This window comes from Microcebus murinus, chromosome 12 (assembly GCF_040939455.1).
Source record: "Microcebus murinus isolate Inina chromosome 12, M.murinus_Inina_mat1.0, whole genome shotgun sequence".
Classification (NCBI taxonomy): Eukaryota; Metazoa; Chordata; class Mammalia; order Primates; family Cheirogaleidae; genus Microcebus; species Microcebus murinus.
In genome coordinates, this window is record NC_134115.1 from 61,925,209 (window position 1) to 61,938,844 (window position 13,636).

The 13,636-nt window shown below is 50.0% G+C and overlaps 1 protein-coding gene across 1 annotated transcript in view; it reads right to left on the bottom strand.

Moving 5' to 3' along the window:
- GABBR2 (gamma-aminobutyric acid type B receptor subunit 2) overlaps nt 1-13,636 on the bottom strand; it is a 372,486-nt gene that overhangs the window by 14,425 nt on the left and 344,425 nt on the right. Inside the window, exons 14-16 of the mRNA XM_012769020.3 lie at nt 8,605-8,715; nt 4,206-4,430; nt 1,525-1,707 (exon numbers count right to left, since the gene is read on the bottom strand). Of these exons, the coding sequence (XP_012624474.1) occupies nt 1,525-1,707; nt 4,206-4,430; nt 8,605-8,715 (519 nt within the window). The remainder of the gene's footprint in view (nt 1-1,524; nt 1,708-4,205; nt 4,431-8,604; nt 8,716-13,636) is intronic.

A 13,636-nucleotide genomic window follows, 5' to 3' on the forward strand; every position in this document is an offset into this window, starting at 1 on the left:
TGGAGTGTGCAAGAAGTGAGATGTGAAGGCACAGAGATATGTTATTACTGATCACAGAGAGGTCGGACACTGGGACAGAACCTGCAATGGCTTTGGGGGCCAGAAACCTTCCTGCTTTGCTCTGGTGGCTGATGGCGGGCTGCCCCATCCTAAAGCAGTCATCCTTAGGTACACAGACATCCGCACAGTAGCTCTCTGTGGCAGACTACTGTGAGCCCCTCCAAGGACTGCCAGATATACCCAATAAAAATATAGAATGCCCGGTCCAATTTGAATTTCAGATAACGATGAGTCTTTTTGTAGTATAAGCATATCCCAAGTATTGTATGGGATATATTTATATTAAAAATATGATTGGTTGTTGATCTGAAATTCAAATTTAACTGGGCATCCTGTATCTATCTAATCTGGTGACCCTGCATTTCATTTCTTCCTTGCAGCTGTCCAACTAGAGACTACATTTCCCAGCCTCCTCTGCGGCTAAGTGTGCTCATGTAAGTTCTTGCCAGTGTAACTGGAGCAGAAGCAAAATGTGTGTGCTTTTCGTGTTACTTGCTTCAAAAGGCAATCCCTTGCGTGGAACTCCCTTCCTGGAACTGAGAACAGGACCTGCCTTCTGCCCGTCTTGTGCAGATGGGGAAAACACCCTGGGAATGGCAAAAAGCCTGAGGAAGGAATCGAGCCTGGCCATGACTGAGGGGAATAGAGCTGCCCAACTGGGACCCCTCTCCTCAGCAACATTAGGTGAGAGAGAAATAAACATATTTTTTTTTCAGGGCATCTTTGTTACAGCAACTCAGCCAGCATCCTAACCAACACACTTTCCTCTGTCACTTTCCTGCCCCCGCCACGGAATCAGAGTTCCTTTACTAAGGGAATGCACAGCGCGCAGACCATGGGTCTGGTCATACTCCCTGACCCAGAGGGAGGGTGGAGAAGAGGAAGATAATTTGGTTTCCCCTCCCTGGTATAGAAGTAAGTGCAGTTTGAGGTGTGGCCTGGGCACAAAGGAATCTGAGGATGGTCTCTCCAGAATACCCAAGAACAGCCGAGAACTCTCGGGACAAAGGGAAGGTCTGCTGCAGCACACTCTCCCTCCTGAAAACTTTCTTTTTGCTTCCTCTTCTCTTCTTGTACATCACATACATGTGGGTGGATACTGGCTTGTGTTGGGAGAGTGAAAAACAGAGCGGGGGCTGGATGGGGGGTAGACAGACACTGACCCAGGAAGTTATGAGGATCTGGGGCTTACATATCTCTACGAATTCCTTTCTTTCTGAGGATGGCTTGAATCAGGTATTGCTGGACTCCAAGAGCCTGGGCCAGGTGGGCAATTAACTCACGTCCAGTCCTGACAAACTGCCTCTATCTGTTTCATATGTTAGCGCTCATTCCTGCAGCCGCAACCACAGCAGATGGGACTGTGTGGCCAGATCGCCTGGAGGAGCCCAAGGTCCCTGCACCAGGTCAGAGGGACTCAAATGGCAGGGCAGGGCCCTGGCTACCAGGTGCAGAGGGAGGTACCTCTGTGATCTTCATTCGTAGGCGATGGTTTTCCGACTGCAGGCCCTCCAGGCGGGATGTGCTTGCTTGGTTCACACTGGTGACGGAGGTGGATGTTTTGGAATCCTCTTTCTTCTGATTCTGAGTGAACTGGAATCGCCTGTTCTGAGTTGCTGCATCTGGGTTTGTTCTCAGAGTGATGAGCTGAGGGGACAGAGGTAGGGGCAGGATTGAAGAGAGAGCCCTGGGTCCTTCCTCCTGTCCCCCACTGTTGTCCTCCCAGCAGGTCCTGCACTGGAGGCAGCAGGGGACCCAGGAAGGCCACAGGCTGAGAATCAGGAGCCCTGGTTCAGGCCAGGCTCAGCCACTCGCCCGAGTGTGACCTTGGGCAGGTCCCCTCCCCTCGCTGAGCCTCAGTGTCTCTAGCCAGCAGAAGTCTGGTCTCCTGGCCATGATGCCACCCGCATCCCAACCATCCTGCAGAGGCCCCGGGGTCCCTCAGCCTAGCTCCAGCTGAGCCTCCTCTGCCTTGATCCGTGCTCCCTGTGGCAAATAAACCCTGAGGGTGACAGTGAGGAAAACAATGTCATAGAGGGAAGTGAAGGCCTCTGTTTGTTAGAATCACTGATGAGTTTTGGGGACAGGCTAGTAACTAGCTCTGTCACTGACAAAAGCAGGTTTTTGTTTTTGTTTTATTTTTATCAGTTTAAGCAACACATGTTTACCATCTCCCAGTTTCTGTGGGTCAGGAGTCTGCACATGGCTGAGCTGCATCCAAAGACATTTTTTTATAGAAGACATAAAGTTGACACTTGACCCTGACCTTGCCCATTCATTTATCCTAGAAACACCTCTGGTTTGAGGCAGGCTCTGGGCTCAGCCCCGGAGAGCAGCAGCTGAGTGAGCCGTGGCCCCTGCCCACCAGGACCTCAAAGTGCACAGGTGCAGGGTGGGGATGAAGGAAGAACTCAACCTGCACCAGGACAGAAGGTATCAGGACAGAGTGCCCACCATGGTGCCGTGGCCTGGGCTGGGCTCTGTGGAGGGTCTGGAAGGACCGTGGGGATGAGAGAACTCCGAGGGGGAAGAAATGGCACATGCAGATGCAGGGCCCAGGAGGCCCGGAGCTCAGTGCACTTACAGGGAAGGGCAGTTTGGATGTGGGAAGGATTTTCTGGGGAGACTGGAGGACACCTGAGGGTCCTGAAAGCCAGTCCAATACCAGGGATTGATCCTAGAGCCAGGAGGGCAGTGAGGAGCTATTGGGGAGAACAGAGCAGAGTGGCATGATCAGAGCTGGGCTTACAGAATCCTCTGGCATCTTTTGCAGGATGGAGAGAGTGTCAGAGTGCAGCAGTGAACTGTGGCCTTGACTTAGAGCCAGGGCAGGTGTGGCCAACTACAGGAGAAAGCAGGTGTACACACCAGGGGTATTCTGGTACAGAACTGACAGCACCTGGGGACTGACAGGGTGCCTGGCAGGATGGAGGCACCGTGGGAGACCTGTTTCCCTAAATGGACCCCAGGTAATCTCTCCTCTCCCCAACCTGGGTCAGTAAATCCTTCCCCTCTCTGTTTCCCGACCCTTCCTTTACTCTCAAGACCCACTGAAGCCACCCTTCCCCCCACACAGACCACCCTACGGCAGGGCGGTCCTAAGAGGTCAAGGCCTCTGGTTCACCTGCGTGCTGCTAGGTGAGATGATAGTTGAAAAATATCTCATCAAGGGGGTCCTGAAGGTCGGCCTTTTGAATAAATGGAAATTGTAAGTGGCTATTAAAAATGGTTTTTTTTTTGGACCCAATACTACTACTTCTGTTACTGTACCTTAAGAGAATACTTGAAAACAAGGAAAATAATGTTATGTAGGAAAAAATGTTCATTTATAATATATTAAAAAACTGCAAACAACTGTAATGCTCACAAATAAGGGATCAAATGGATACCCAGATTATGGAACTTTCCCTCAGTGATGGTTATAAATGTGTGAAAATACAAAGGACAAAAAGGTAAGTGAAAGAGGCAAACTACAAAACAGCATGCATGCTATGTTATAACCATATCTTAAAAATCGTTACCTCCTAGCCATTAAAAAAAAAGACTGTAAGGAAACACATCTTTACATAAATAGCAAAAAGACACCCAAACCAAACAATACTAGTGATTATTTTTGAGTAATGGGACTATGGGAGATTCTGAAAAATCTGGTTTTCACTTCTCTGCATTTCTTTCTTTTTTTTTTTTTTTTTTTTTTTGACACAGAGTCTTGCTCTGTCGCCCGGGGCTAGAGTGCCATGGAGTCAGCCTAGCTCACAGCAACCTCAGACTCCTGGGCTCAAGTGATCCTTCTGCCTCAGCCTCCTGAGTAGCTGGGACTACAGGCACAGGCCACCATGCCCAGCTAATTTTTCTATTTTTGGTAGAGACAGGGTCTCGCTCTTGCTCAGGCTGGTCTCAAATTCCTGACCTCAAGTGATCCTCTTGCCTCGGCCTCCCAGAGTGCTACATTACAGGTGTGAGCCACCACGCTTGGCCTACTTCTCTACATTTTCTAAACCTTCCTTAACATGAATTGTCTTCATCATAAAAAAAAAAAAAGAATGTGTAAAACTTGTAGAAAATGGAGACAGCCCAGCAATGCCCTTGTGACGGAGGCAGAGGCCAGAGGCCAGGATGGTGCGCCACCCCCTCCCCCGCGGTACCTTTGGCACGAACACCAGGCAGAGGGTGATGGTGCTGCAGAAGATGATGACCAGGGCCACGATGCAGAACTGCACGTTGGGCTGGTCCCGGGTCAGGAAGGAGACGGCGGCCCCGATGATGCACATGATGCCCACATTGTAGACGCTCATCCCGATGTACTTGCTGTCGTTGAGCGCAGGGATGCTGACGTTGCGGGTCTCCCAAGCTAAGAAACAACCGAACAACTGAAAGGGTGAACAGAAAGGGGAGACGGTCGTTACCAAGGGGCAGCACACCTTGCTGCTTGGAGAAGCTGGGGGACGGGGACGGGGACAGAGGGTTACTCAGGAGGTGAGGCTGGGGGTGCTTTGCTCTCGGCCAGGTCTTCTGGATGTCGCCATGGGTCTCCACTCCTGGCCCTGAGTTGAGTCCCGCCAAGGAAACGTGACCGTTGCCCATGGCTGGTGCACACACAGACCCACCAGGCGGAGGCCACGGTGGGAAGGACGGTCTCAGCCTCCTCCCCTCACTCTCCAGGACACTGAGGCCTAGAGAGGAGGAAGGGGCCTGCCCAAGGCCACACAGCAATAGGTGGCAAAAGTAGACTGTGTCTCCAGGAGTTCAGGCCAGTCTTTTTTTTTTTTTTTAATTAAACTTGGCATATATCTTGTGTCAGGGACATGTATTATCCCTAAGGCACACGGCCACGCAGAATAGAGACCACAGTTCCCAGCTTCCCTAGAACTAGGTGTGGTGCATCATTAGGCTCCAGGCAATGCCTGTAAGTGGAGGTGGTGTGTACAAATTCTGGGAAGTGTCTTTAAAGGGAAGGGGTGTTGCTTTTCCACCTTCTTAACAGCTGGACTGGAATGTGATAGGTGGAGCTTCAGCAGCATCTTAGACCACAAAGGCATCTTAGACCATGATGTGGGAGCCGTGTAATGGCAATGTGGGGGCCACAAGATGCCGGGAGCTGAGATTCTGGGGGCCCTTACGCCAACTCTAGATTGCATACCTCTGGACTAGGTGTATGTGAGAGGGAAATTTGCTATCTCTTCAATCACTATTATTTTGGGTTTTTCTGTCACTTGCAGCTCTACTCCTAACCAATAGGTCTCTTAGTAGAAATGGACAGGGTTGAGGCCAACTGTGATCTGCAGCAGGGTGTTGAGGTGTAGCCCTCTTGGGTGGCAGGCTGCAGGGGCAGTGCAGGGTGGAAGACAGAATGGTGGTGTCATGGGCAGAAGAGCCAAGACTGTTGACTGACACAGGGGCCGCTGCTTCAGTGTGGCTTCCCCAGGCTGTTTCACAAAGGCCCCTCTTCCCGTTGGCTTCAGCAGGGCAGCTCGGGGCATCTGACAGCCCCAGGAACCATTTAACATCACACTGAGGACCTTCATTTTGAGGTTTGATTCAGTTTGGCAGTTTAATGCTGCGTGGTGGAAGGGGGCTGGACACGAGGCCAGAGGATCTGGAATCTGCTCTGCCAACCACTAGTCAGGTAACTCTGGACAAGTCACTTCACGTCTCAGGACCTCAGTTTCAATGTCTGTGAAATGGGAATAATAATAATACCCACTCACAGGGTTTCCATGTGGTCGAAATGGGATGGATGCGAAAGCACTTAGTAGACTGAAACGTCTACTAAGACATGTCCACACAAAGACAGGTTCAAAGCTGTTTTGTGATTGATATTATTTTATACAACCATGATTGCTTTCCTCTCCTTTCTTCTTTATCCTTTGTCTAAATGTGTTAGCTCATGGCTTGATTTATTTTTTTTTAAATTCTCTTTAATATGGGGAACCAGAAGCCCAGAAACCAGATACTGAGTGAGAGGAGGAAACCAATGTGGAACTGTTGAAAGCCTGTTTTATGCCGGTTCCTTCATGTGACCCGTTTGGTCCCACAGTGGCTGTGCATCTTGTGGAGGAAGCAGAGGCTTGGCCAGGTGAAATGACCTGCCTGGGGTCTCACGGCATGAGTGCCTGGGCTGGATGGGTGCCTGGGACTCAGGCTCCCTGACAGGGAGTTAGCCTGCCCTCCTCTCGGCCATGCTGCTGACGGGCCACCAAACCGCCGTGAGAGTCTCCACCAGTCTCAAAACATGGGCAAGTCCAGGGACCTGGGGGGTGGCTGTAAATCTCTGACACTCTGAAGAGTTATCAGGAGGAAACAGTAACTTGTTCCCAGGCCTTCAAGGAATAGAATGAGAGTTCACAGGCATAAGTTACACAGAGGCAGATTAAAGCTGAAGATAAGGAAGAATTTTCTAGAAAAGCAACCTACCTATAGGGGACTAAATGGTGGTCCTAAAATATATGTCTACATTCTAATCCCTGAAAACTGTAAATGTGACCTTATTTGGAAAAAGGCTCTTTGCAGATATAATTAAGGATCATGAGATGAGAACATCCTGGGTTATCTGGATGGGCCCTAAACCCAGTGACAAGTGTCTTTGCAAGGGACACACAATGCACAGAGAGAGAAGGAGGCCATGTGAGGGTGGAGGCAGAGATGGGAGCCAGGCAGTCACAAGCCAAGGGACGCCTGGGGCCACCAGACCCCGAGGGAGGCAAAGGCCGCTTCTCCCCTAGAGCCTCAGAGGGAGCACGACCCTGCCGTGACTTTGCACTTCTGACCTCCAGGGCTGCGCAAGCTCTTTCCAGCCCTGAGATTCTGCGGTTCTGGAACAGAAAGGGTAGGGGTGGGAGTGAGAGTTCAGTCATAAGCCTAAGGGCCAGGAGGGCTGGGGACAGTTCCCTGCACATACTCTAAATGGCAGAGCATCTGTGCTGTCAAATACAGATTTTATTCACATGAGCTGGCTGAAGGTGTTAGCTGCGCTGGAAGAGATACAGTCATCTCAAACCACTTTTGGAAGTAGGTGGGAGAAGATAATGAATGATCAAAACATTACAGATAAATCCAGTTTAAAGATGTCAATATGATTCACCACAATGTGATTTCACGGAGTCTCCGAGTCAAGGAACAACAGGCTGGAAGGCTCCTGGAAAGAGTCTAGTTTCACTCTTTTTATTCCATAAAGGTCAGAGGGAAGCTCAGGTCATCAACACAACATGCTTCCCACGAAAGAAGCTTGTCCTTCTCAGGGGGCTGCATGACATCGGTGGACACTGCTCCCTGTCATACAAAAATCCTTCTTTACAGGGAGTTGGGGTCTCCCTTCTGGCAACTTCTGCTATTGCCAATGGTTCTGCCCTCAGGTCTATGTCACTCATCTCTGACAGCTCTTGCGAGTTTCTGGTGACTGTGTTTCTTGACTGTGTTTTATCCACGCCCAAGACCTTTGCACAGTCCTCAAATTCCCATTTCCACTCCAGGCACCTCCTGTGGACAACTCCAAGGTCATTACCTTGTGGGGCCCATAGTGCAGCCACACGGTCCTGTTGCTTGCATTGGGGGTAGGTCAAAAGATCTCTATAGAAGACACAAGAAGGTCTCAACTGGTATGAAGTGGGGAACAATCTTTGTCCAGGGTCCTCCAACACATGCCCTTCTGGGATGGCCCCTTGAAGGGCACAGGATCAATCACTAGAAGTTCTAGGAAGCAGCAGCAGGTAAGAATGCATTTGAGCAGCACAAGAAGTTCCAGTTTATTGGACTTTGAAGAGGGCTTCACACGGAAGTGGATGGTGCCATATGTTTCCTGTGGAAAGATCTGAGGAGGGTGCAGATGCCAGCTTCATGCTATTGGAAGGATTAAAGGGAGCATGGTTTGTATGGGATATGGGAAGGAAGATTCAAGGATCGACCTGGGCTAAGGCTGGGTGGGGCTGACCTTTCAAGACCCTCCTACCTTTGAAATCCCATGATTGTGTGATGTAGCCTTGGTGTGTGATCTTTGATTTTAACAGATGAGCAGAGTGGGAAAGAGTGCCAGGTGCTGAGATCGGAGGTTACCAGGTAGCCTTTGGCAAATCATTTAACCTCTCTAAGGCTCACTGTCCTCATTCTACAGGACAGGGGTGACTCTACTCACCCGATCACATAAATGGGGATAGATTCAGAGAGGATCCCATGAAATGCAGGTGGTGAACACACGCCAGATGCCAACAGACTGCTGTTCCTGGGAGCAGCACAGTGACAGCTATGAGGCACACTCACAAGTTTTGGGGTTACTCTCTGGTTAAGATCTTGACTCTGCCACTTACTAGCTGGGTGACCTTGGGCAAGACACCAAGCCTCAGTGTCCTCATCAGTGGAATGGGGATATTATGTACATATCTCATAGGGTTGCTGTGGGAACTGAGATAGCATGTGGCAGACACCGGGTCTGGCAGAGAGTAAGAGCTTAATCATGGGGGCTCTCTTATTTTCACGCTGACAGAGGCCCCTGGGAGAGAGAAGCCTGACAGAGAAGCGTCCCCCCGACTCTGTCTCCTGCTCTGCACCTACCATGAGAAGCCCTTTGTAGGCATAGACAATGCCAAGCCAGATGGTCATGTGGCTGTTCTCACAGTGCTCCAGGAGAGGGCGGATGGAGATGTCCCGTCCTGCTGGGTCCGGCTGTGCAAAGAGAAAACAGACACTCCAGGAATGGCATCGGGCACTTTTCCAGCAGCTGGGGCCCTATCCGAGAGCCCTTTCCCTCCCATGAGTCACAGCCAGCGCCACCACCCAGGAGGCCCTGTGGACCCCACCTCTGTGTTCCCAGGCTGTGGGGTCAGGCCTCAGCTAGCGTTGACTACCTTCTGTTTGCTGGCTGTGATTCAACGCTGCACTCTAGTTCTCTGCATTCTTCATGCCTCTCCAACTTGGATCAGAGCCTCCTGTGCCCCTAGGACCTAGCGCGAGACCTGGCTCAGAGTAGGGATCTCTAACATTTGTTGAAAGGGTGAGGGTGAGAACGAGGCACAAAGTTAGGTGGGGAGCTCTTCAGGTGTCTCTGGAGTTAACTTGGGGAGCCGGAGATAGAAGATGCACTGGCCCGCCCAAGCCTGGGGCCTGCCAATCCCTTCTGAGGAGACTCTCTTGTCCACTGCTCCCATTGCTGGAGCAGTAGTGGCAGCCATGTTATATACCACATGACCCATCCTGGGACAGAGCTGATTGGACAAGGAATGGGCACTTGACCCCAGGCAGCCAATCCAGAGGCTGGTCAAAGACCTCTGAGGTTTCCTTGTACAAAGTGGTCTGGCTAAAAAGGGGTGATGGAGAGGACCCTTCACAAGCATGTCCTCCCTCTCTCTCTCTTTCTCTCTCTCAGGAATTTGAATTGGGAACTCTGGCACAGAATCAGCCAGATGGTGGCAAGAGGAGGAAAAGATACCCAGGGAATGAAACAATGTCTACTGTATATTTATTTTTTTCTGGACCATTTGAGAAGGATCAGACATCCTGATCCTTTATCCCTGTATACTTCTGCGTGTATTTCCCAAGAACAAGGAGATTCTCTTATACAACCACACTTACCAAATTCAGGAAATTTAACACGGGATGCAGTATATTATTTAATACACTATCCATTTTCAAATTTCACTGATTGGCCCAATAACATCCTTTAAAGCAATTGTGTTTTTTCCAAAGCAAGATCTAACATAGGCCCATGCATTGCATTTACTTGTCATATCTCTCTGGTTTCCTTTAATGCCAAACAATTCCTCAGCCTACTTTGATCTTTCATGTCATTGCTATTTCTGAAGACTCCAGTTCAGTTGTTTTGTAGAATGTTTCTTGATCTGAGTTTGCCTGAATGTGTTTTCATGATTAGATTCATGTGATGCATTCCGGGCAGGATTGCCAACAATGCATAAAGTGGGATTCACATCAGGAGTACTTGATGGCACTTTGTGACGTTACCTGTGATCACTTGGTTGAGGTGATGTCTGCCGGATTTTTCCACTTGAAAGGTACCATTTCCCCTTTGTAATTATTAAGTAATCTGTGGGAGCCACTTTGAGACTGTGTGAGTGTCCTGTTCCCCCACAAACATTCACTCAGTGGTTTCAGCATCCATTGATGAGTCTTACCTGAGTCACTTATTATTTTGGTGGCTGCAAAATGGTGAATTCTAACTCTATCATCACATTTAAACACTTGGCATTCTCCAGCAAACAAGAGCCTTCCTTTCCTCCCCTTCATTTATGTATATCAGTATGGACTCATGGGTTCCTTTATAATTCAACGTTTTATAATCCCTTGCTATCAACGGCTTATAATCCCTTGCTATCATTGTTCATTTGGCCAGTGAAAAACTCCTTAATGTTGCCTCCTGTGTTTTTTCCACATGTCCCCATAATATTTTTGAGCACTTTCTTGCTTCTTGGCACAAGATGATTCAGGCTCTCCTTGCACTTTTCTTGCCCCAGCCTTGGGATCAGCCATTTCTCTAAGGAGTCTTAGTTCTTTTTAGTAGACAATGGTGTTTAGAAACCAAGATCTAAGCACTTGCTGTTCTCACTGTTTCTAGGGTGTCATTACTTCTAGGCCTGCTCTATCTATGGTCAGTATCTGTCTACAGACAGATATGGATACAATCCAACACCACAGAGTTCTTGCTTGCCTCCACCTAGTCCAGATTCCCATCACTCTTCTCCCACAGTGAGATCCCTGGCTACCAACATCAAAATATTTACTCACTTGTTCAGTCCTACAATAGACACAAAATAGTTTCAGAATTGATACAGCCATATAACTATCAACAAAAAAAGTTACTAAGTTGAAGATTTCTTTGCAAATCTGTTTGACTTTAGAATAGATCCCACTAAGGGTTTAGTTTAGTGTCAAAGAGCTGTATTCAGAATGTTGTGTTCTGATGGGGTTGTCTTGTTGAGGCCCAGGGTCAGTCACCAGGAACAAGGGGGTACTTTGATGGGACCCAGGGACAGAAGGCAGGCCTTAGGCAGGTGGAAACGCTGGTTTTTTGGCCCTTCTGTCTAGGCCTAGCCCTTGAGGCAGGCAAAGATCTGTGTTCCTGTGAGCTGGGGAACAATGGTGCTCTCATATGGAAGCAGGAAGGGCTGGGAGAGCTGGGGCCTGTGGGCTCCGGCCAATTTGTAGCCAGATCATCCAGCTGCATGTTCTCTCAGGCTTAGTTCCCTGTTGCTGTCCCAAGCCACAGAAAGCCTTAGCTCGGCCTCTTTAGTTCCCTGTGCATCAAGTCCACACTTGGACTGGAGTGCTACAGGGGACAGCAGGTTCCCCGAGGCCTCTGCAGTGAGAGACATCCCAGGGGAAGCTGATCTCCAGAAACCAAAGTCAGAGTGGCCAAGGCCAGAGATTTCCCTCCAATGCTACCAGCCCAGGAGCTAGGCTGCACTTTACTAAGGGTAATGGAAGTTTCCTGACATCCTTTCATTGTTTAATTAAGGAGACTGAATGGGCTTGGTCCTTAGGTCAACAGTGAGTTAGTGGCAGAAAGTAGGTTTCTCCAATGTCTAACGATCAAGTAGACATCAGAATGCAGTAGCATGGGTCCATTATGGTCATGCATGAATAGTAAAGCCATTAATGATGATTGTGTCTACTGTTCTATGGTGAAAGCAATGATTTATGATTGAATCTTAGACTCTCAGTGGTAGAGGACTGGTTCTGTCATGCACTGCAGATCAATGGAATGAAACTTTCTTCCTGGGAACCCGAAGAGGCCTGTCTTATGCACTCCAGTGAGAGGAAGCCAACCTGCCCTGCTCTTGGTGAGATGGTTGCACCATTCTTTTATTTTTATTTATTTTATTAGAGACAGGGTCCTGCTCTGCTCTGTCACCCAGGCTGGAGTGCAGTGGCACAACCATAGCTCACAGTAGCTTTGAACTCTAGAGCTCAAGGGATCTTCCTGCCTCAGCCTCCAGAGTAGCTGGGACTACAGGCATACACCACCATGCCCGACTAATTTTTCTTATTTTTGTAGAGATGGGGTCTCACTATGTTGCTCTGGCTGGTCTTAAACTCCGGAGCTCAAATGATCCTTCTGCCTCAGCCTCCCAAAATGCTGGGATTACAGGTGAGAGCCACCACGCTCTGCCAATTCTTTTGTTGAACCAGAGCCTTCTTTGGAACCTCCACCCATTGGGACTTGTTTTTCCTCTGGAACTCCCCAGAATAATCCCAAGCTCTCGCTTTGAGTCTGCATACCCTTCCTCAGGAGGAAAGATCGACAGAAAAGTGACATGTCACTGTGCTTTCCTCCACAAGGAAACCTGTGTCCTACAGCCCGCTGAGTCTACCACTGATTTGTGGGCCCAGAACCGAGCTCAGCACCGCAGGAGATGCTGATGGAGTCTGCCCGCACCTCCTGCTCCAGATCTCTTTTGCTTTCTAAATCACCGTCTCCACTGGCGATTCATATGTTTCTTAGGGTTGAGCAAGACGCCATCAGGTAGTTTTCATAGAACCGCTGCTAGCACTGTCTTCCCCTTCTTGCTGCCGACATTCCAGTCTGGTCACCTTTCGCCTTGTCAATAGGTCCCCTCCCCCACCTCCCATCCCTGCCTGCTCTGAAATCTCTGAATCCTGAAATCCTTATTCTTACCTCTGGTCTTTCAGTGCCCCACCCATCCCAGTAGCCTTGAGCATGGCCGTGGCCTCTTGGCAGAGGTGGGGGTACCCACTGAGAGGGCCTGAGGGTGGGCAGAGCTGCTCACATGCCCATCTACCCAGCTTGCAGATGCTGATCCGGAAATAAACCACAAAAATCTCCTGCTCATTAACATCACCCACACACAGCCCCATCTCTGGTGCCACAGGATGCCAATCCCAGTGGCAGGGGCTGGGGTAGGTTTACAAGTGACAAGGGTCCTGGGGCTGGGGCTAGGGAGTCTGTGAAGGAAGTCAGGTGACTCTTGCACTGACCCCCAAAGCAAACTGTATAAGCCATACCTCCTGTCTGGGCTACCCTGATCCTGCCGGGGACGGGAGCGCACAGCGGTCTGTGCAGTCACACACACAGGGAGAATGCGCCTGAGCGTGGGCTGGGCCCCCGGCGGGCGGGCCACCTCTGAACCCCAACTTGGCATTAGTGTCATACACCAAAGCACCACTAGGGGGCACCAAAGAGCCGTGTGGAGGGTCCAGCCGGGTGGCTGTGGATTACCCTCTGCTGGGGACACGAAACTGTGCTCATTGGGTCTGGAAATGGTGATGCTGTCAGCAGCATCCTCTGCTACTCTGGAAGGCACCCATTGACCTAAAACAAGGCCAGATTTCCACGCATTATAAAGGACCTGCCCCAGCCCCCTTCCGCGCCAGCTGTTGCGGGCCATTGGGGACAGACCCAGGCCATACTTGGGCACTGCACTCAGCCTGCTCTCAGCGTGGGCCATCCACGCGGCCCATGGCCAGCGAGCACAGGGCACTGACCGCTGCACAGGCCGAGCTGGGATCTCACGTCAGGCTGGGGCCAACACCTAGATTTCAGCCCTCCATACAGTTGTGGATTTCAGCATTTGCACCGCCCTAAGAATGTTTCCCTTGCCCTGGATGACTGACC